Below are 21991 nucleotides of genomic sequence, written 5' to 3'. Positions count from 1 at the left end.
GTTAAAATGTTTTAAATGGCCCCACCATTTTGAGAGAATTAAAGATAATATCACATTTTTTTATAATATTAGTATTTCCTATAGCTTTGTGACGATTAAAATTTGACCCAAATTTGGTAGGATTTAATTTATTATTTTTGTACAAACCCATATCCAAATGGTGAAATATGTTTTTCTTCATCTGGGCAATAGTACGATACACCTTTGTCCACTTAGTTACGGGACGCCCTGTATATTTATTTACAGTAGTAATAATGTAAAAAGTGGCTTCTCCACCTATTTCACTAATAAACCATAAAGTGTTGTGACCTACAAACAAATATAAATCTTTAATGATTTTGTGATAAGTTCCACTCCTATATTAAAGATGCCTATCACATAAAATCCCACCAGACTGAAAAGCTTTTATTGTTGTATTACATATTTTATTCTTTAATGTCAAATCTTTAGAGCACAACGTGTTAAAAAACACATTTTTCATCTGTTAACAAACAGTTCATCCCACAATGCAATTCGCTTTACTTTCCCAGAGTTATATATAATTGTTGTAGTGCACAGTCAATCAGAAGTGTAGACAAAGTACCCACTGAAGTTATGATTTCAACAACATGCATGGAAAACACAAACTACAGTTTTGTAGGACCTGGTATGACAGTTTTCTAATGTATTTGAAGAGTATTATGTAATCAATATAAGTTCAGCCTTAATCACAAAGAATGTGTGCATTTAAAAAAGTAGAAACAAATTTTATATTTGAGCAATGGTTGAACAATTTATTAGCAATTTTATTTCTTAAAAGGCATGTCTATACAATACATAGAAAGGTAAAAATGACTTCAATGTAATACTGTAAAATAATTAATAAATTATACAAAATTATATGTTATAAGTAAATTTAATTTTCTAATGGGGAAAATATTAAAAGGAACTACTTGGTTTAAAAAATAACCAAACAAATCATTTAATAACTTACTCGTACATATACAGACGTGTTTAATCAAAGTGCCACATTTTTGTATGTATGTACATAACTCATTAAAAAAGCCAAACCAAAGAAAAATTAGCACAGAATCCACTTAGTTAGTTTGGTAATATATGGTAACAGTTTGTACTAGGTTTCTGAACTTGGAACACCCAACACCAATTACAGCAAACCAAAAGATAACTGCAAATAAACCAAAATAAAATGAAAATCCACTTACAAATACGAAAGGTGATGGAAGTGGCTCCTGGTTATGTCCCTGGTGATGACCATCGTCCAAGAATGGGGAGCAGGAAAACGGGAGGTTGGAATTCAAGGAAAGATGTTACCTGCGGAAATGTTAAATGAAACCGATAAAAAAGCAAATAAAGCAAATCGCTAAGCAATACTCGTGGCCCACAACACAGAGTGCCTCATTACGAAGGGCCCGACATTCGAAGCCAGTTACTCCAAAAAGACAACTTGGATGGTCGTACCTTGGACTCACTATCTGAGCTAATAATCCTGTCTCTCTGGGGAATCTTCTTGGGAGCTGGGGAGGAGGGGGGGTCCCGCCGAATGGACGGGGTGGAATTGGTAGAGGAAAAACTACCGTCTTGGTTGGAGGTTTTACGGACTCTTCGGTTGATGTTGGAGGACGTGTTGACACTCTCTCGACTGGCAGGTCTCGGGGACTCCCGCTTGCCAGCAGAGATGTCCTTCATACTCCTCGTCACCGGATCCCAGTTCTTCTCTTTCTTACCCCAGGATGGAGTGGTGTCCTTAATCTTGGTGGTAGTCCTCACGGCCGCTACCGGTTTCCCAGAAGGGGGTTTGGGCGCCGTGTACGACTTGAGGGGGATCTTGCTGGGTGGCCTCCTCCTGGGACTGTTGATGTCATCGTGATGGGCGGACTCGGTGCTGCTCGAGTGGTCGGTGGCAGGGAGGGGAGGGGGCAGGGCCAGGCGGGGCAGGAGGGGGGCAGGGGGACTCTCGTGGCTTGGCGGGGGCAGAGTATGGCTGTGGGTCAACTCTCCTGATAGCTTTGCTGCTTGCAGACGCTCCAACAGTCGCACCCGCGCCCTGGTTCCCTCCAGCTCGATGCTCTTCTCTTCCAGCTATAAGAAATTCATAAATTTATATTAATATATGTTAACTTGGAAAGGCCTTGATCTCTCAACTACAAGATAAAAAATAACAAGCTGAGAGCTGACGTGGTGATATATCTTACGGTCATTCAAACACACTATTCTATATCAACTCCAAAGTGATCTCTCAAATTAAAAAAAATTGTATCAGCAACACTTTATGAACTCAATAGAACAATCTCTCCATATCCAGGAAACAAGTGTTGGTCCAGAAATTCACACTGATCTGCTCACTGCCACATACAGATTCATGTAAATCACACATACAAACAATATCAAAATAGTAAAAGGAGATATCAAACAGTTGTGACAGAAATGTAATTGTTCAAAGAAGACCAATCATCTTTTTGAAAGCGAATATTACTGTGAATGGGTATTGAGGTTTAAAATGGTTGACATTTCCATGCACATAACATCCAAAAACAACATAGTTAATCAATAACAAGGCAATTAATTAGGGTTCAATGTAACAATTGTTTAAGCTTACGCTTAAAGTGGACAACTTTTCAGTTTTGATCATTTGGATTTATGGAGCTCTGAAAAAACAAAGCTGGAGAGTTTTTCAGTGGTCGTAAAAAGTAAAAAAAAATATACCTAACCCTATACCCAAGACGTATAATGGAAACCAAAATCCCATTGAATTAAGGAACCAGTTGAGGTTTTTACAAGTTGGATGAAGATGAGACTTCAAATGTTAGTGATCTCCAGTACTGATGGAAGCCACAGTGAGACACACATGAATAAGGTGCTCATTTGTGCTGATAGTCATGGACGAGATTTAGCCTGGCAACCTTAATAAAATACATAAAAATCATGAAGCAGTAGGTTTTGTGAGGCCTGGGGGCGTACAAGACAAATTTTAAATTATAAAAATATAGAAAATGTAAATTTAAATAAAAATGATTACTTGGTTATGGTATGCGGCACAAATGATGTGGCAAAAAAATGAAGCAAATGAAGCTTTGACTTTAATAACTGAAACCTTGGACAGAGCTACAAATACAAATATCATTTTAGTAGACCTCCCACACCGTTATGACCTGGCTAGTTGGTCCTGTGTCAACAAAGAAGTTGAAAAAAGACAAATAAGCGCCTCGAAGGAGCTCAGTGGCAAGTACTCCAACGTCACACTAGTGAAATCTAGTAAAGCAGAGAGAGCTTTACACACTCGTCAAGGTCTCCACTTAAATTTTTGGGGAAAGAAGTGGTTAGCTGAAGTAATAGCAAAAGCCATTACTGCCAAGAATGATCCTTGACCACAGTCTGGACCTACGAGATGTGCAACCTCCTCCTCCAGGTACTTATGATGTGTCAGGGAACTGCCTACCAATTGGAAAAAACTACAGTGCACAAGTAGAAGCTCACCAGAATCTAAGACTCATGCCTCATTGTTTATCACTTAAATATTCAAATGTATAAGAAATAAATTAGAAGAATTAAATCTATGGTCAAATAAATTAAATATACATGTATTAACTATAAATGAACACTGGCTTTGTCCAGAAGAGTCTTTGTTATATGTGCCAGCAGGTTTTTTGTGTAGGTAGTGTTTATTGCCGAAAGCCTCCCCTTAGAAGAGGGGGTGTAGTATATATGTTAAAAGAGATATAATGTATAAAACTATTGAATTAGAACATTTATGTGTAGATTTCGTTTTTGAGGTTTCAGTATATTTTTAGTTAGTTTGAATGCTATCATTATAACAATTTATCGAACACCAAATTCTCTCATTAATGGATTTCATAAGTTTTTTTTGATGAGCTACTTGTTTATATAAATAAAAAATATTCTAAAGTGAAGTTGATCATATCAGGTGATTTTAATATCAATATAAAAAAAAGTAATGTCGAAGTAGATTCTTTTTTCAATTTACTGCGTTCCCACAACATGCATTGCTTAAATCTAGAAAACACCAGGGGTGGAGGCATGCCTTGATAATATAGTTACTAATGTAAAAAAGGGTACTGTAACTTGTAATGTTATCGAACCTCATTTATCAGATCACGCAGCAGTTTTGTGCAAATTTTCACACAATTGGTGCTTCCAAACGCAGGTATAAAAAAAAGGTATTTCAACTACAACCATTAGAACGTTAACGCCATATGCTATTAAAAATTTTAGGGAAAGTTTGACTCATGTAGACTGGTCACAGCTACAACGTTTTACTAATGTAGATGCAGCATTTGATTATTTTAACTTTGTCTTGACAAGCACTTTTTTAATGTGTGCTGTCCTTTTAAAGATATTAAATTAGGCAATAGTGACAATACTAATAGGTTAAAGTAGTAAATGGTATACAAAAGAATTGGAAAATATTAGGAAAATAGTAGTTGCATTGTATGATAAGCTTAAGAACAGTAAGGGTACAGTTCATGAACTACAATGTAAAAATGTGTACACAAGAGCAAAAAATCTGTATAGATCTGAAATTAAAAGACAGAAAAAATTATTCAATGAGAAATATATTACCAATTCAAAAAATAAATGTAAAGCTGCTTGGAAAATAATTAATACAGAAAAAAAGGTTGAAGAAAAAACATCATGAAACTTTTATTGATTCTAGGACTTTTAATAACTTCTTTACACTTTCACCTTCTAAATATAATTAATACTTCTGACCAGCAGAATGATAATAACCTTGCTCTTGAATATTTAGAAAATTACATAAGAAATAAGGGTGTATTAAAAATGATTTTTAAATGGAAAAATATTGAAAGAAATGATGTTTTATATTGTACATCTAGGTTTGAGTACCTCAAAAAAGTGAGGATTATTATGGTTTTTCCAATTCAATTATGAAAGACATCATTGACATAGTATTAGAGCCAGTTACTTATTTATTTAACAAGATGCTAGACCAAGGAACATTTCCTCAAGCATTAAAAGTAACCAAAGTAGTGCCAATTTTTAAAAAAGGAGATAGGACTGACCCCTCTAGCTATCGACCAATCTCATTAGTTCCTATTCTTAGTAAAATATTTGAGTTTTTGTATCAAAGAACAATTGTACAACTTTTTTGTTGTAAATAATCTTTTTTGTCCGGACCAATTTGGTTTTCTCCCATGTTTAAAAACACAGTAAAAGCGGTTGAAACTGTAACAGAACAGGTTATTCTGAATTTTGAAAACAAAATGATGACATCTACTACCTTAACCCTTAAACCGAAATAGGACACTTTTGACTCGCCAGGGAAATAGCGGTATGTCAGACCGCCCGATGTTTTCGCCAGAGAAATACCGGTCTGTCAGACCGCTAGTATTTGTTTTTTTTTTTACATTGGAAAAGCCTTTAAAGTTAAATCTTATCATTAAAATGCAATGCTTAGATAATTAAAGAATGTTATACTTATTATCATCAAGGGTATTTTTGTTGGATTTGAACAAAGGAATAATGAAAAATGACACTTTTTCACATTAAGTTTGGTTTATTGAACATGGTATACGTAATAAAAAGTAGCTTAAATAAGAGTAATCAGCACGAAAACTTAATATTCCTGGATGAATGATGAACACATCATTTCTACCTTGCACAATTTAGGCACACTTTGCGGGAGCATTCCAAACAAATGGCGTTCTCCATTCAATGCATTTGTATTGGGTTTTTCTCTTCTTTTCATAAGGGCATAATGCTGCAGGTTTTCCTCTTTTGTAGGCGATCGTCACGCACTTCTCCTCGCTCCTGTTCTTGTCCAAGAACAGAAAGAATGGTCTTTTTCAGGTCTGCTCTCAAGTTAGGCATTTCTAGTCGTCTTCTAATATGAGGCTCTACTAGTTCAAAAGCCAGCTGCTTTATAAACTGAAATCTTTGTCAAAACTGGACTTCCCCGATAGCAAAGAAACAATATGAACGCGTTAACACTGGCAATATTAATTATGGCATAAAAATACTGCCATTGGCCAACGACGAGTCTTTCGATTACTCCCATAGATAGATGTCTTCATATCTAGGGTATCAACGCCACCCTTAGTCTTAATTGTAGTATCCTACAATTTCAGGCTTATTTATTTCAGAATTTGTCTCAATATCGTGGTGCATCGAGGAAATAAGAAGTACGGCCTTATTTTTCTTCGGCACAACAGAAAGTAACGTTGTGTTATTGTGGAAAGCAAACAGCGAAGATCCCACACGTCTTTGCCTGTGAGGTAAAAATTCTGGAGGAAATCTCTTTTTTGTTTTTTTTAATAGTGCCAAACAAATGTTAATCCCCTTAGTTTCAATTGGTCAACTAGCTCGATGGAAGTGAACCAATTGTCAGCAGTAACATTACGATTGGTTCTTTTCTATATGCTTTGTTAATTTTATGACAGTCTGCGTACTCTTCAGTAGTTGTTGTTCATCTCTGGTGAGACCAACACTGTAACAGTTTTTAACCAGTGTAAATAAAAGCATTACAGAGATACGAACTACCTGAATCGGCCATACAAAAGATTTTTATGCCATATTTTTGCTGGTTTTTTGGGCATATACTGTTTGAAACGGCATTTGCCCCTAAAAGGCACAAGCATCTCATCACAGTTACATTTGCTTTTGGACAAAACAACCCCCTGCCATTTGAGATTAGTTGATTGAATAAATCAGATATTGCTGCTGCCTTATCTTCTGCCTTGCGCTGTTCTCTTGTCGTGGAGTCGTCAAATCGTAGACAAGATATTAAAATCTCAAACCTTTTTACACGACATTGTAGCTAAAAATATTGGTCGCCCAGTAGGATTCTTTGTTGAACAGAGATCTCATATCTTCATGTCCAGATTTAAATATTGAGGTATAAAGAAACAACCCTAAAAGAGCTCTTACCTCTACTTGATCACACGGATTGTAATTATACTTTGATGTGTGGTCACTTATTCTTCCTCTAAAGCTCCGTCAGCTTTCTATTGGTTTCCTTCACTATAGTATCTATCATACTATCTGTGAAGATCAATTTCCAAACGTCCTTTTTGGTTGGATTTTCCGCCCACAGCTTTAGCCTCAGCAGTAAGACCAGACAGCCCCCTAATAATAATATTGTGAGCTGGGCGTTCGCCGATTTCTTGGAGGCTCAACAGTGCTCCACTCATATCCGTTTTTTTCCATGTAAAACTTGTGGCTGCGAATCTAGGTAGTTATCTACAGTGACAACACCTACCGCATCCTCCAGCATTATATCTTCATCATCACTGGAGTCATTGTAGTCACAATTGGAGCTGTCGCTGTCTGATGGAACATAGTTGGGATCTTGATCCGAATCGTCAGCTTCTGAACTAACATCAGAAAGGTTATCATCATCGTTCAAGAGTCTCTGGATCCTGGTATCGAAGTCCACATCACTTGCTAAAATCCTTTGGTCACAACTTGATGAAGGTTGTTGATCCATAGTGAATGAACCAGACCTTTTTCCACTACTTCCACTATTTCACTATTTCCACACCCACTATACAAGTCAATTTTACAAGTATTTTACAAATGTTCACTCTATTAATACATGTCAAGTAAAGATAAACAAAGAAAATAAGAAAAGTTCAAAATGTATTTTGAGCTCATTCCAGAAATATCAGTATGTAAGACCGCTAAAACGGGCAGCGCGTAAGAGAAATACCGGTATAAAGAGACCGCCAGACTTTTAAAAGACACAACTAACTGGCTTCACAAACTGGACTGGAACTGAGCGGGAAGAGTGTTGATCGACCGAAAAAAGAGTGGGGGGAAGGTACACAGGCGCGTACGCCTCAAGGTCAAGTAGTACTACCAACATTCACAAGTCAAAATACCCTAGCGGTCTCCAAGACCGTATTTCGATTTAAGGGTTAATTGACTTAAGTAAAGCTTTTGATTGTATTCCTCATGACCTGCTTGTAAAAAAGCTACATTTTTATGGCATAAAAAATAATGAATTAAGTTTATTTTCATCATATTTACAAAATAGAAGGCAGATGGTTTCACAAAATAAAGATGTATCTGGTTTCCAAAATGTTTTACAGGGAGTACCACAAGGCTCAGTACTTGGTCCTTTTCCTGTTTATAGTAGCAATAAATGATTTTTCATTTAATATGCCTTGTAGGTCTGTTCTATATGCAGATGATACAACTATTTTAAATAGCAATAAACATCTGGAAACTTTAATTTTAGAACAGGAGCAGGCAATGGCTGAAGCTATTAAGTGGTTTGAAGCCAACCTTCTGGTGGTAAATAATAGTAAAACAGAAAATCTAATTTTTTACTCTTGATGGAAACTGTGTCCTTGATGGTAAGTACACAGAACCTATTAGCTATTAGGAATATACATGGATAATCGGTTTAAAATTGGGATGCACATGTAAGTTTTCTTTGTAAAAAATTAGCTAGGGTTACATACACCTTATCAGGAAACTAAAGTATAGTATTAGTAGTGAAATGTTAATCACAGCATATTATGCCTTTTTTTCCATTCCCAGCTCAGATATGGTGTAACACTTTGGGGGAATAGTACTAGTGCTAAAACTGCTTTCATTTGGCAAAAGAAAGTAATTAGAATTATTGCAAATGTTTGGCAATAGAGTTTCTTGTGTCCCAATTTTTAAAAAATTTAGAATTATGACCCTTCCATCTCTGTATATTTACTGTACTTTACTTAGTATCAAGGAACAATTAGACAGTTTTATTAGTAGACAAGAGATACACTCCTACTGTACAAGAAAAAAATATATGCTTGAACAGATGAATGTTCGAATTGGAGAAAACCAAAGGCACTTTTATCTATATGAAGATTAAACTTTTTAATAAACTTCCTGAAAAAGCATGGAATGTGTCCATTAGTAGATTTTAAAAGTGTTGTGAGTAATTGGCTTGTTGATAATACATTTTATTCTGTAAATGACTACTTTAACCTGTGATATTAGTACTTTAATTTTTTTAATAGTTATGTTTTTGTTAATAGTTATATCTAATTGTTATTTATTTATTGTTGTTAAACCTATTTTATTGTAAATTTATATTTGTTGCATTGTTATCTATTTATTGTTACTTCTTATTTGTTTTATTGTTATATATTTATTGTTTTTATTTACTATTTAATTTATTCTAAATATAAAGTTTTAGATATGTTTTATATTTAACGAGATGCTGCTAAAAACCATTTTTACTTTTATTTTTTGATGACCAAATTGTGGCGTTATTCACATCTACCATGTACATATAACATTTACTTTGACTTACTGTTTAATCATTACACTTGTACTTTGGGATTTTAAAGGTGTGATAGGAGTAGGCCTTTTAGATATAAGAAAAATTGACGTTGTCCATTGCATTGTCAAGTGCCTAAAGACAATAAAGATTTCTTGATTTCTTGATTTCTTTCTGTACGTTATGTGTACTTTGGTGTCGCCTTCTGAAATTGATTTTAGCTCCCTGGTGGCACTGTGTGGTTTATAAGTTACCAGCCATAGTGAATATGACTAGCCCAACAAAACTAACCGTAACACGTTTAACCCCACCTTAACCCCATCGCGTACACGAGTTCTTTCACAACTACTGTCATGTACCCCCAATCAGGCTTTCATAAAGGACGTCATGCACCCGATGCTACACATTTCATTACTGCGGTTTTATTGTTTGCTTATCTTGGTGATTTTGTGATCCCGTACGGTACTTAAATAAATACCTTAGACTATCGTGTACCCCGTCGAGCGTACAATTGCTTAATTTTAATGGTAAATTAATATTTTATGTACCATTTGGGGTACACTGAAAAACATTAAAAAAATATATTGAAATACATTTTTAGTGCAGAAAAGTCTACATACATTTCTCGTTAAACTTAAACGTTTGAAGTAAAAATAAATTATTACGTTTTTGCCATTATTTTTGCCGGAAAAATAAAAGTCCGTCGTTAAACTGACATCGTGAACGTCTTAATGCCCATTCACATGATACTAGCTACTAGTCGACTAGTATAAGTAAAGCACTAGTATTCACTAGCACAATAGGGTTTTTGACATGTTTGACTGTACTAGTCACTCGTTTATTTTATTTTTTGCTAAGCCCAAGTGACAAGCTTAAGATTAGCTTTGAACTGCACGATATCTCCTCTTAAGTCTATTGACATGATAAAACTGATCTCTATGACTTGCTATAACACAAACTTAATACTGACCTGAAACCTGAGATCCTCATTATCCTCCCTGACTCGGTCTAGCTGCAGGGAGAGATCCTTGCAGGACGTCGATAACTGTTGCATTTTGTGTCTGGCCACCTGTAACATTGCGATTTACATTACACAAATATATTTGGAAAAAAATTCATTAAGAGCAACAAACAAGTTTTGTTACTTGAATATTTTTACTTCCAAGTTTGTTCTGTGCCTTTGATTTTGATATACATAAAAATCCAAGCTTTCCTGAACTATATGTTCATGGCATGCAAATTCCTTAAGTGGCAGTTCTCTCCCTTGTTAGTTTTACACAGTTGGTGTGATAACTAATATCCACATTTTCCAGTTTATCTAAACATTGCTTGAACAATTGCGTTCTTGAAATATTTCACCCTTACAATGGAGAATCATATTCAGTCAACAGATGTTGTTAGGAACCGAATGCAATGGCAGTTATCTTGATTTTAATCCCATACGAACAATGTAAAACCTCATGCACTTTTACTACCTCATTTTTAGTTGTAGAATTTATGGGAGGTGTCTCATTTTAAAGATATACTCATCCAAACTTTTTTTAGTTTTCAAAAATAAATGCGTAAAAGTGCATGAGGTTTTACATTGGGGAAAAACTGAAGGTTGTTTATAAACACTCAGCTCTTAAACAAAACATAATTTCAGCTCTACACGTGTTTAAGTTGTAATATCTCTTGACTGAGGATGTATCTCTACAGTGCATTTCATATTACATTTGAATGTACTACTTACATTTAGACCTGTTTCCAGTGGAAACACTGTTGCTGTTATGTGAGTGGGTAAATAGGTTTTGTAAAATGCAAGTTATTAACAACAATTTAACAATTTACCACCAGATTAAAAATTACCTCATGATACTAACTGCTCTTATTATGTTACCATTTTATAAATAAAATAATGTATTTTTTTGGAAATATTTTAAATATTAAAATTAGAAATAATGTTATATGCTATAAACATGTACAGGAATGTTTTGAACCCTTACAATCGTAATGCACCCAGATTAAAAAATTATTTTATTTACCCCATATGAGCTAGTTTAACTTAGCTTTACTATCTACCTGAATATAATTTAACTACAGTTTTCTTTCCGAGTTTTAAGGCAAGGAATGTTTTAACAAATAATAGAAGTGGCGGTTTGAAAGATTGAGAGCAGGAAAATGGGATGGATATCTGAGGATGGCATGTCCTTATAAATGCAATTGCTCTCTATACAACTATAAATTTCCCAGGATGGGATCTGTCCTTACAGGATCAATTCATGACATTCTAAAACTGTTATTGCTCCATTAATAAATTTATGGACGTCCAGAACGTGTTTTATTTGTATTATAAACCACTAATAGTAAAGTCACAACTGTAGCCAGTAATAAATTCTTATCTGTACACTCAGGAAAGATCCATTCCTCATCATAATTGTGGATAGAGTTATGAAATTTGCAGTCGAATCGTTGCCAATGGAAAACCATAAGGTGGCAATAAATGCACTGCTACCATCCTGTTGTAACATGCCTGGCTACTGGCACAAGGGCATGTTGGGGAAGACCTAATTGACAGGAGATGTGTGAGGAAGGAGATTTGGCAATGAGGAGATGAGTTGGCTGCTACCAGTACATGTATATGTGGATTGCCAACGCACTGGCACTGTACTTCCTCCATAGTCGTTCATTACACAACAGAAGCTTTTAATCTTCTACATCTCATTAAGTTTACATAATCACTATCAACACTGATTGTATAACACTAAACAGGGGGATAGTGTTGGATCACAACTGCCAGAAATCATTAATATCATTCACCATGACCTTGACTGACAGACATAATCTACTAGTGATTAACACCACGAAACCAGAGTAGCCATAGTGAGGCTTAACAGATTTTTAGGACAATATACCTTCTGCCCAACAAGACCATTTGAAGTTAATAGATTTCAGCACTATTGTGATCAGCACACTATTGTGATCAGCATTTGCCTTAAGGGCCCTGTTCTCTGGAAACTTTTTCGTCCCTACGCTATTTAAATATAAAAACACATTCTGTGTAAATTCACTTTTCTCAAACAGAACCACGAAACATAGGACAATGAAACTTCTACACTGTTTTAATAAATATCTAATAAAAAGTGTATATTTAATAAAATGTAAAAAAGATCAAAATAGATTTACTCCAGTTATTCCAGTTAAATAAATATTATTCAAGTTGATAAGTAAATCATGTGTGTACAGGTGATCTACATGAGAACAAACCAAATTCTTTGAGATAAGCCCAAGTCATTAATATTTAATTTTCTTGTTAAAAAAATGTTTACACTTGAACACATGTTTTTCAAGAATTGTTGAACATAGCTTAATGAAATGTTTTGTACTTATGCACATAACTCTACACACATAATATAGGCTACCTATTATTAGCTTGCTGTTATATAAATAAAAAAATGTATTATTTTAAATTCCATAATATTTATGTATTTACTTTTCCTTTAAAACAATTTAGTAGCTAAATAATAATACATATTTACACACAATTATTATTGAAGTGTATACAATTTATTAGACATTTAAGGCAGATTATAAGTTAAATTTCCTACGTTTGGTGGTTTATGAGTAAAATAAACGTACCTAAAAAGAATTTCTGTTTTTTTATTTTATATGTTTACAAGGGAAAAAGCATATCTCAAGGAAAAAGTTGTCTGACTCCAAAACTAATAAATGGTATCAGAGTTTTCAATGCGCTGAATTACCACTTAAGTGATGAAAAGCAAATGGTGTAATTATTTACTCAGTTGACATTAGATTTATTATTTTCAGATTATTTTAGAGTAACATTTACAGGTTTTCAAGGTAATTTCTTTATATTACAAAATTAGTAAAAGCACAGGCAACTAAAGTCATCTTTTCCAATGCAGCTTCTTAGACAAATTTTAGGAAGCAAATGCATATTTTAAATGCTGTTTTCTGTATTTCTCTAAGTTATCCAAAATTGTAAATATAAACCTTCAAATCTGTGGTAACAGACAAAATCTGGGGAACATTTCTACCAAGAAAATCCAAACCTAGACTTCTCACGGGTGAGTACTAGGGCCAACAACGGATTTGATAATATTTGTTCCATGCAATAATGTAGTTTCTAGGTCTAGTAATACTAAGGCCATAAGCAGAATTCTCTAATGTTGTTCTATGCGATATCGTAATTTCTAGGTCTAGCAATACTAAGGCCAATAAGCAGAATTCTCTAATGTTGTTCTATGCGATATCGTAATTTCTAGGTCTGGCAATACTAAGGCCAATAAGCAGAATTCTCTAATGTTGTTCTATGCGATATCGTAATTTCTAGGTCTGGCAATACTAAGGCCAATAAGCAGAATTCTCTAATGTTGTTCTATGCAATATCGTAATTTCTAGGTCTGGCAATACTAAGGCCAATAAGCAGAATTCTCTAATGTTGTTCTATGCGATATTGTAGTTTCTAGGTCTGGCAATATTGAGACCAATACACAGAATTCTCTAGTGTTCTGTGCAATATTGTAATTTCTAGGTCTAGCAATACTCAGGCCAATAAGCAGAATTCTCTAATGTTGTTCTATGCGATATCGTAATTTCTAGGTCTGGCAATACTAAGGCCAATAAGCAGGATTCTCTAATGTTGTTCTATGCGATATTGTTATTTCTAGGTCTAGCAATACTAAGGCTAATAAGCAGAATTCTCTAATGTTGTTCTATGCGATATCGTAATTTCTAGGTCTGGCAATACTAAGGCCAATAAGCAGAATTCTCTAATGTTGTTCTATGTGATATTGTAGTTTCTAGGTCTGGCAATACTAAGGCCAATAAGCAGAATTCTCTAATGTTGTTCTAAGTGATATTGTAGTTTCTAGGTCTGGCAATACTGAGACCAATACACAGAATTCTCTAGTGTTCTGTGCAATATTGTAGTTTCTAGGTCTGGCAATACTGAGACTAATACACAGAATTCTCTAATGTTGTTTTATGCGATATTGTAATTTCTAGGTCTAGCAATACTAAGGCCAATAAGCAGAATTCTCTAATGTTGTTTTATGCGATATTGTAATTTCTAGGTCTAGCAATACTAAGGCCAATAAGCAGAATTCTCTAATGTTGTTCTATGCGATATTGTAGTTTCTAGATCTGGCAATACTGAGACTAATACACAGAATTCTCTAATGTTGTTTTATGCGATATTGTAATTTCTAGGTCTAGCAATACTAAGGCCAATAAGCAGAATTCTCTAATGTTGTTTTATGCGATATTGTAATTTCTAGGTCTAGCAATACTAAGGCGAATAAGCAGAATTCTCTAATGTTGCTCTATGCGATATTGTAGTTTCTAGGTCTGGCAATACTGAGACCAATACACAGAATTCTCTAGTGTTCTGTGCAATATTGTAGCTTCTAGGTATGGACCATAGGATTTAGATAAAAGATTCATACATAAAAAATAAACTTTCAGTATTTAGTAATATAACTAGAAATTCTAAAGAAACAGATTATATGCACTACAGAATCAAGTGTATTTTAATTACAGCAAACCAAAGGTTGTTGTTATAATCTATATACAGCTTGCAGCTGTATACAATTGTAATATTTCAGCAAAAAGACTAATGACAGTTTCAGATAGAATTATGAATACTTTGAATAGAAAAGTGGTATTTGCGATATTGTTTTAACAGCCCCATATTAGAGAGGAAGTGATGGTTAACCTAATTAACCTATTGAAGAGAACTAAGTAATACATTAATTTGTAATACCTTGTTGTAAGCTGTTAGTACCAAGGATTATTAGCTGAAGGGAAATTATTAATACCTCTAAGGGGAAATACATGTGCAGAGATACAATCACGTCCCCTCTGGGTTCTTCACTGTAAGCAGTAGATATTATCTTAACAAATGAACTCAGCCTGGAGCAGATGATTGTGGAAGGGAAACAAGAAAATGGTGCACACAATGGCATTGAGTCAGCTGCTAACAATAATACAGGCCTAATTCGCTACATCCTGTGCACACAAAGGCGTTTCTGCACGAAGGTGGGTTTTGTTCTGTGTGACCTTGGCGTTTAATACTGTCTCTACGACGAATCTAACTGTTTAATGCTTTCTTATCAACGGTTAAATCTGATATGTTTATTTAATATACGGCCTTCAATGTTTACACCAAGTTTAAAGTCTCACAATGGGTAGCAATAAAAAAGTCTTATGAGATATTATACTGCAGGTAAATATTTATTTGCTTATTTCCTGCTGCATTAACGGAAACAAAAGGAAAAAAGTAAAAATTACAAATATATCAATGGAGCTGCTGATCTATAGTATTAGCAAATAGGGATTGCTGCTGATCTATAGTATTATCAAATATGGATTGCTGCTGATCTATAGTATTAGCAAATAGGGATTGCTGCTGATCTATAATATTATCAAATAGGGATTGCTGCTGATTTATAGTATTAGCAAATAGGGATTGCTGCTGATCTATAGTATTATCAAATAGGGATTGCTGCTGATCTATAGTATTATCAAATATGGATTGTTGCTGATCTATAATATTATCAAATAGGGATTGCTGCTGATCTATAGTATTATCAAATAGAGATTGCTGCTGATCTATAGTATTATCAAATAGGGATTGCTGCTGATCTATAGTATTATCAAATAGGGATTGCTGTTGATCTATAGTATTATCAAATAGGGATTGCTGCTGATCTATAGTATTAGCAAAAAGGGATGGCTGGTGATCTATAGTATTATCAAATAGGGATTGTTGCTGAGCTTTAGTATTAGCAAAAGGATTGCACAAAAGGCACGCACGCACACCCACACTCACGAACGCAGAGGGTGGGGTCAGCCGTTTTAAGTAAAGGGGTTAATCAGTAATGTCGTAGAGTAATGACTAGCAAGAATTATACGTTGTTTATTATAATTTTTCTCATTATAATGTTTATTATCTATATATACTAATCACTTTAGGACAAAACATTAAAAAAAATTGGGGGGTGTCAAGACTACTGACATTTTTCCGTAGTGGACAGAAAGTAAAGCGAGTGCAGTCAACCGCTCATTTCCCGTTTTGTTCCTTAAAAAGTTCTTCATCAGTTTCTATGTTGAGAATGATCTTTCATCAGTACATGTCGGTAATACTGAATTACTTTAATAATAATAATTGTTTGCTAAAAAAATTAATTGGAAAATTAAAAATTTGGGTGAGGGATCCGGACCCCTTGAACCCCCCCGCTAACTACGTCCTTGCTGTAGGATAACATTACAAATAAGAAAAATCTGGGTTTTGTTAGAGATGCACTAGGTGACTAACGGGGAAATTCAGACGATCCTAACACCCTGCACTCAAGATTGAGAGGTCTGCGCGCGGGCGTGTAGCCCACTTGTTAATTCCCCCATTTGGCATTATTGGCATTAAAATGTACCATCTGCCATATGCGTTGCTGAACAACTATTCGCATTCAATAACGCAACAGTGAACCTCGGAGAAATCCAATTCTGTCGAACGTTCCTCTAATAACAGTTGTGCCCGGCCTGATGCAATGCTTTCCCTCAGCCATCATTGACCGCGGTCGCGCCGCCGACCTCGCCCGGGATGAATAGTCCTCAGTCGTGCGACTGCGGCCCGCGGACTCCCAGGTCCAGTGACAGTCGGACTGTGCCGATGTCGGGAGAAAGTGAGCGCGGCCCCAGGCCGGGTATTTATGGCCAAAATCGTGGCCTATTTCGTCAATCACATCGGATTGCTGCTGGACAAACGTAGGATTGGTTCCAAGCCACCATCATATGCGCTGCAGTAAGGCCATTACGACACCATGTTGTAATCTACAACAAATATAACACAATCCGACCACCATCAGAGTGCGTTACCCGCAATATGGTAAAGTGCCTCTGACCTGTTTCCTAATTCATTCATATCAGCTGCCCACCGGGATCTCTCAATCTACGATTGGTGCGCAAGTTATTGAGAAGTGGCACGGCGCGCCTGGTTCTCCATAACGGTTTGTGTCTGTCCGTCTGTCTATCTGTGACGTCATTACCTCCCCTTGTCCCTGATCCGGACTTGGGTCAGGGGAGGCAACCAGCCAGAACGGACATGTCCAGGAAGAAACTCATTGGTGGGGGGAGAGGGTAAAAATAATCGGAAAAGAGTGATAATTTCGACGTATTTGATTGAAGCTTCGGCCTTATCTAGCCCTCGGGTACAGATGTAGAGCGAGCTGATTATCTGGTAGGAAGATTAGATAAGGACTTTTATCTCCTGAACACTACCAGCGCTTTAGAAAACCAATCGAATGGTCGTCTTTGCCACAGTTTTTAGAGGAAACAATTCGAACTGGAGAAACTACTGCGATGTCCTCAGGGTCAGCAATCACACGGCGTTCGGCAGATCGATGCGGTACGGTACACCAGAAGAGGTGGGCCGGTCTAATGGAGGGTGACGGGCTACCGTTACAGTTTCCACCTTGCTTCGCCGAGCTCTCCCTGGCCTGACACTTCCAGAGTGGGCGCACAAGTAGCGGAGTAGAGACCCTTAGTAGGGGGGGGGGGGTGGTTGCACTCTGCGAAGGTACTCCAAGACTGTCCCTGTCTCAAAATACAATGAAGGTGTCTTCTCGTCTTGCAAATTGTGTCTTGGCGTGGAATCATCGGTGGAAAACAATGGGTTTTTGATGATTTTGGACGGAACTGCTTGCAAATAAACAAAAGAAAAAAACAACAAAAAAGCAGAATAGCGGTAAAGACAAGCCCTGTGACACAGACAGCCAGCTTGTCGTGACGTCATATGCACAGTGTGTGTGCGGGAGACATGTGCGAGGTTGCGTGGGGTTTCCCTGCACACGTGCCCCAACACCGCGCCACGCCGCGCCGCCTTATATAAACACCACCACACTCCTTCTCTTCACTGACTTTTACACGTGACGAAATATATCACTGTTGTGACGAACGAACTTCATATCCACTAGTCCAGTCATTTAAGGTTTTATCTGAGGAAAAATTCCTAGCAAGCTGAATTTTGGTGTACACCTTCATTATAGGGTTTTAATGAAGATGTAAAAAATCGACATTGATATCGTGCCGGCTAAAAAAGTTTGTAAGGGTCAAAAGGTCACGAAAATCATTTTTTTGTGAATATCTCGCAACTATAACTTGGAAGTCAATAAAAAGGTCAGTATATAAATTATTCCTCATGCGATTATCTACAAAACATGTCTCTAGCATTTTTCTGTAAAGTCAACCGTTTTCGGGCTAGAGCACTGAGAAAGCGACTACATTATGATGATGCACTCTTTTCACACCACCTTTGAGGTAGAATGCAAGGCACGTTTTACATGGTTTCCCCCGTAGGCATAATCCATGATCTGTAATAAAAGTTTTTTTATGCTCATTAATTATTTATTTGTACATTGAAAAATAGGAGAAAACATTATATGTATAATTTTCTTTTCGATATCCTCCATTTCAACTTCATCAAAAGTTGCTGACAAAACATCCAGTGGACTTATTGCTGTATTTAAATCAACATCTTCATCATTTTCTTTGGACTCTGCGTTTAAGCATGACTGACCACGACAATGTCCACAAGCTTTAGAACATCTCAATCCAATTTTTTACATCCACGTTTGCCGCCACAACCTCTTGTACAATTATAAAAGATTGTGTTTAGTTGATCGGGTTCTGGTGGCAATTAAGTTGTTATTGGCTGTAATATATTACTTTTCAACTCCCACCCCCATTGAGTTTATCTAACATTTGACTTGGTGGTGGATAGGAGTCGTGAATAATTTTAATGGAACGAATATCTTCTTCGATTGTCGATGCAGCAGTTTCCACAATTCGTAAACGTTCATCGTTTAGGACTTACAGGACTAAACGGTCCGTAAGAAAATAAACATTACCCCACTTGGTGTGAAAATCAACTATTTGATCTACTGCAACACACGGAGTATAGGTTTACGTTACAGAATATTTATTTAAATAATTCGTTTAGAAATATTTCAAGTGCAATTACGGTTATTTTCTATAAAAGAAAACTCACAATTGTCCAATAATTTTGATTTTCTCACACGAGGCCTTTCTACATGTAATGTGCCTTCGTCAGGTGTGAATCAACAATTTGAAATAGTATAAATAGTTCACAATTTAAAACAATTATTATCAGCTAATTGAAGCTTAATAAAAGTGGAACTTACAAAAATAACTGTGAAGATTGTGATAATATTTACATTGGCCAGACAAAAAGAACTATTAAAAATAGATTTAAAGAACATGAAAGATATTATAAATATGGACAAACTCAAAAATCAGCTATTGACAAACATACTTCAGACTCTTCACGTTATTACAAGTCCATAATCAAGGACTCCACGCTTATGAAACATTACACATAAAAAACAAAGATAAAATATTAAACTATGCTTTTGGACCGATTCAAAATTCGCCCTACCTTTAAAACATAACTAAATTCTTTTTGACCCAAACTTTCACTCACATATTAATGTTTATTTTATTTTACTTTCAATTATACAAATCTTGTATTAAGTTGTATTCAGCTGATAATTGTTTTAAACATTGTTAAATTAATATTCCGTAGAGTCTTGTACAAAGGAAAATTATAATGAGAAACTGTTCTACATCTAGGTAAAGTAAATAAATTAAATTCTCTAAATATATGATGTGGTACATGCAAACCTATGTGACTTAACAAATACGAACTATCAACTGAATTATTAAGTAACTTACATAAAAAACTTATTGAGGCTAGTTCCCTTCTTATGGACAATTTTTCAATCTCAAACATTTCCCTTAAATTTTCTTTTGTAGAAAATTCTTTTTCCAATAAGAAGAGCTCCTCCTTCAATAAATTGCGGTTAGTTTAGAAATAAATGTTATTTACAACAAATGGAACGTGACTGAGAATGTCCGGGTTTCAATGTGCAAGTTCATTGCATGCCGAGTTGTGGGAGTGTGTATGCGGTGCGCGCGCGAGAGGAAACCCTCAAGAGAATTGTCGCCAACAAATCCGCCTCATGAGGGCAATCTTCTTACGGTGAGTAAGTAGTACTCTTCTCCCATACACACAAATAACCTTTAAGCTTATTTACTTATAAAATGTTCATAGATCTTCCTTCATTACGACCAATCGAATCCATGGTTTCAGTTACACCTTTGATCTAGAAGCCATACTCAACCCACAGACTAACGTGTACAAAATGTTTATTATTTTAAATAGTTTTTACTTTGAAAAGAGTACTTCTATTTATGTATAATGTTATATAAACGGAAAACAGGAAAGGGATATAATATTAAATACGGGAAGATGTTGAACCAGGGTGAGCAGACGCAAATTCCTAACAGGCTAACTTATTGGGACTTCAAAAGGAAGGAAGGAGGACAGTACTAATTATTCTTATAAACTTCCCGAGAAAGCCATTTATTTATACATTATTAAAAAAAAATTATAAATCAATCGCGACATTATAAATCAATCAGTACTGTATTTGAGCATATTTTAATGCAAATAACCCTAAAATTGGATTTGTTCCGACATATAAATTGAAAAATAAAAGGAATTCATATTAAAGTGTATATTGATGGATTAAAGTATTATTTTGTGTGCGGCATAAAATTTAATTGATTATAGTTAAAATTGTTCCCTTTAAAAATTATAATGGATGTGAACTCAAATTTTTAGAATAATATTAAAAATGGTTTTTTTTATAATTGGAAATAATTCGATGCATTGATTTATCACATTATTAGTAAGCTATGTATGAGAAATTATCACAATAATATAAAAATATATAATGTAATATAACAAAATTAACCTATCATTTATAATACACAAATAGAAAATCAAGGGATAGTAGCGCCAGTGCAGCTGAGCGGATAGAAACAACAGTGAGTCAGTGACACTATAGACAACACTCAACATACATTACGTGTGCGCTGCAATAACTGTTCATGGTCCATCTTAGGAAGAATCTTTAACGTGATGCTACTATTTTAGTACATTTAAGTGGCCGCCAAAAAGCCGGACATTTACAAAATTTTCAATAGCCGGGAGGACAGGAGGGCAAATTAAAAAGGAGGGAATGTCCTCCTAAAGCCAGACGTATGGTCATCCTGGTTGGAACCCGTAATGTGGAATTTGCTTAGGGACTGTCTGATTCTTTACCAGCCCCTACAGTTGTCATGTTGAAAAGCACTAGTTGCTTTCAATAGGGCGGCCACAGTGATACTACGTCACGCTAGACGCGACCGCCAAGAACCCAGGTGATATGTATGTTAGGTGTTCCCCAAAGCAGTCGATCAGTGTAGGTGGATTTAGTTTGTCACTAAGAGTTGCAAGCCGTAGGAAGATATGATTCAATTTCTCGACAACTCACCGTTCCTGTTTTATGACTCGAAAACTGAACATTAGAAAATGCTTTTGGTTTCATTGAAGGCCGAACCATTAGGCGTGTACGAAAGTAAAAGTGCGTGGTCCCTTTACGGAGACGTACGGTCGGTGGGTAGGAAGAGGCCAGACACAATGTCACTTCGCGTTGCCCATTTAATTCCCATCAAGACCGGGGAAAGTCCCGTGGAAAGTGATACAGCGACAGTGGTAAAGCTACCGCGTTCCGTCCCTGTCACTGTCACTGTCACGGTTATATGTATGTTGTCACTGTCACCGGTTAAGTGAATAATCTTGTACTGACATCACTGACTTTGCTAATCGAGGGATCCCCTCTC

General features: G+C 35.7%; 1 protein-coding gene across 5 annotated transcripts in view; it reads right to left on the bottom strand.

The window, feature by feature from the left end:
• The window catches only part of LOC124358976, a 200632-nt gene that overhangs the window by 14686 nt on the left and 163955 nt on the right, over positions 1-21991 (bottom strand). For 4 of the 5 annotated variants that reach the window (XM_046811265.1, XM_046811267.1, XM_046811268.1 and 1 more), the window contains 2 exons: positions 10218-10316; positions 1459-2079 (listed from right to left, as the gene is read on the bottom strand). In XM_046811265.1, coding sequence (XP_046667221.1) covers positions 1459-2079; positions 10218-10316 — 720 coding nt within the window. Of the gene's footprint in view, positions 1-1202; positions 1312-1458; positions 2080-10217; positions 10317-21991 lie in introns of all 5 variants that reach the window. The other variant, XM_046811270.1, reaches the window with a different exon arrangement.

Source organism: Homalodisca vitripennis, chromosome 4 (assembly GCF_021130785.1).
Source record: "Homalodisca vitripennis isolate AUS2020 chromosome 4, UT_GWSS_2.1, whole genome shotgun sequence".
NCBI classification, from domain to species: domain Eukaryota; kingdom Metazoa; phylum Arthropoda; class Insecta; order Hemiptera; family Cicadellidae; genus Homalodisca; species Homalodisca vitripennis.
The sequence above is the reverse complement of the archived record's forward strand: the minus strand, read 5'-3'. Positions and strand labels throughout refer to the sequence as shown.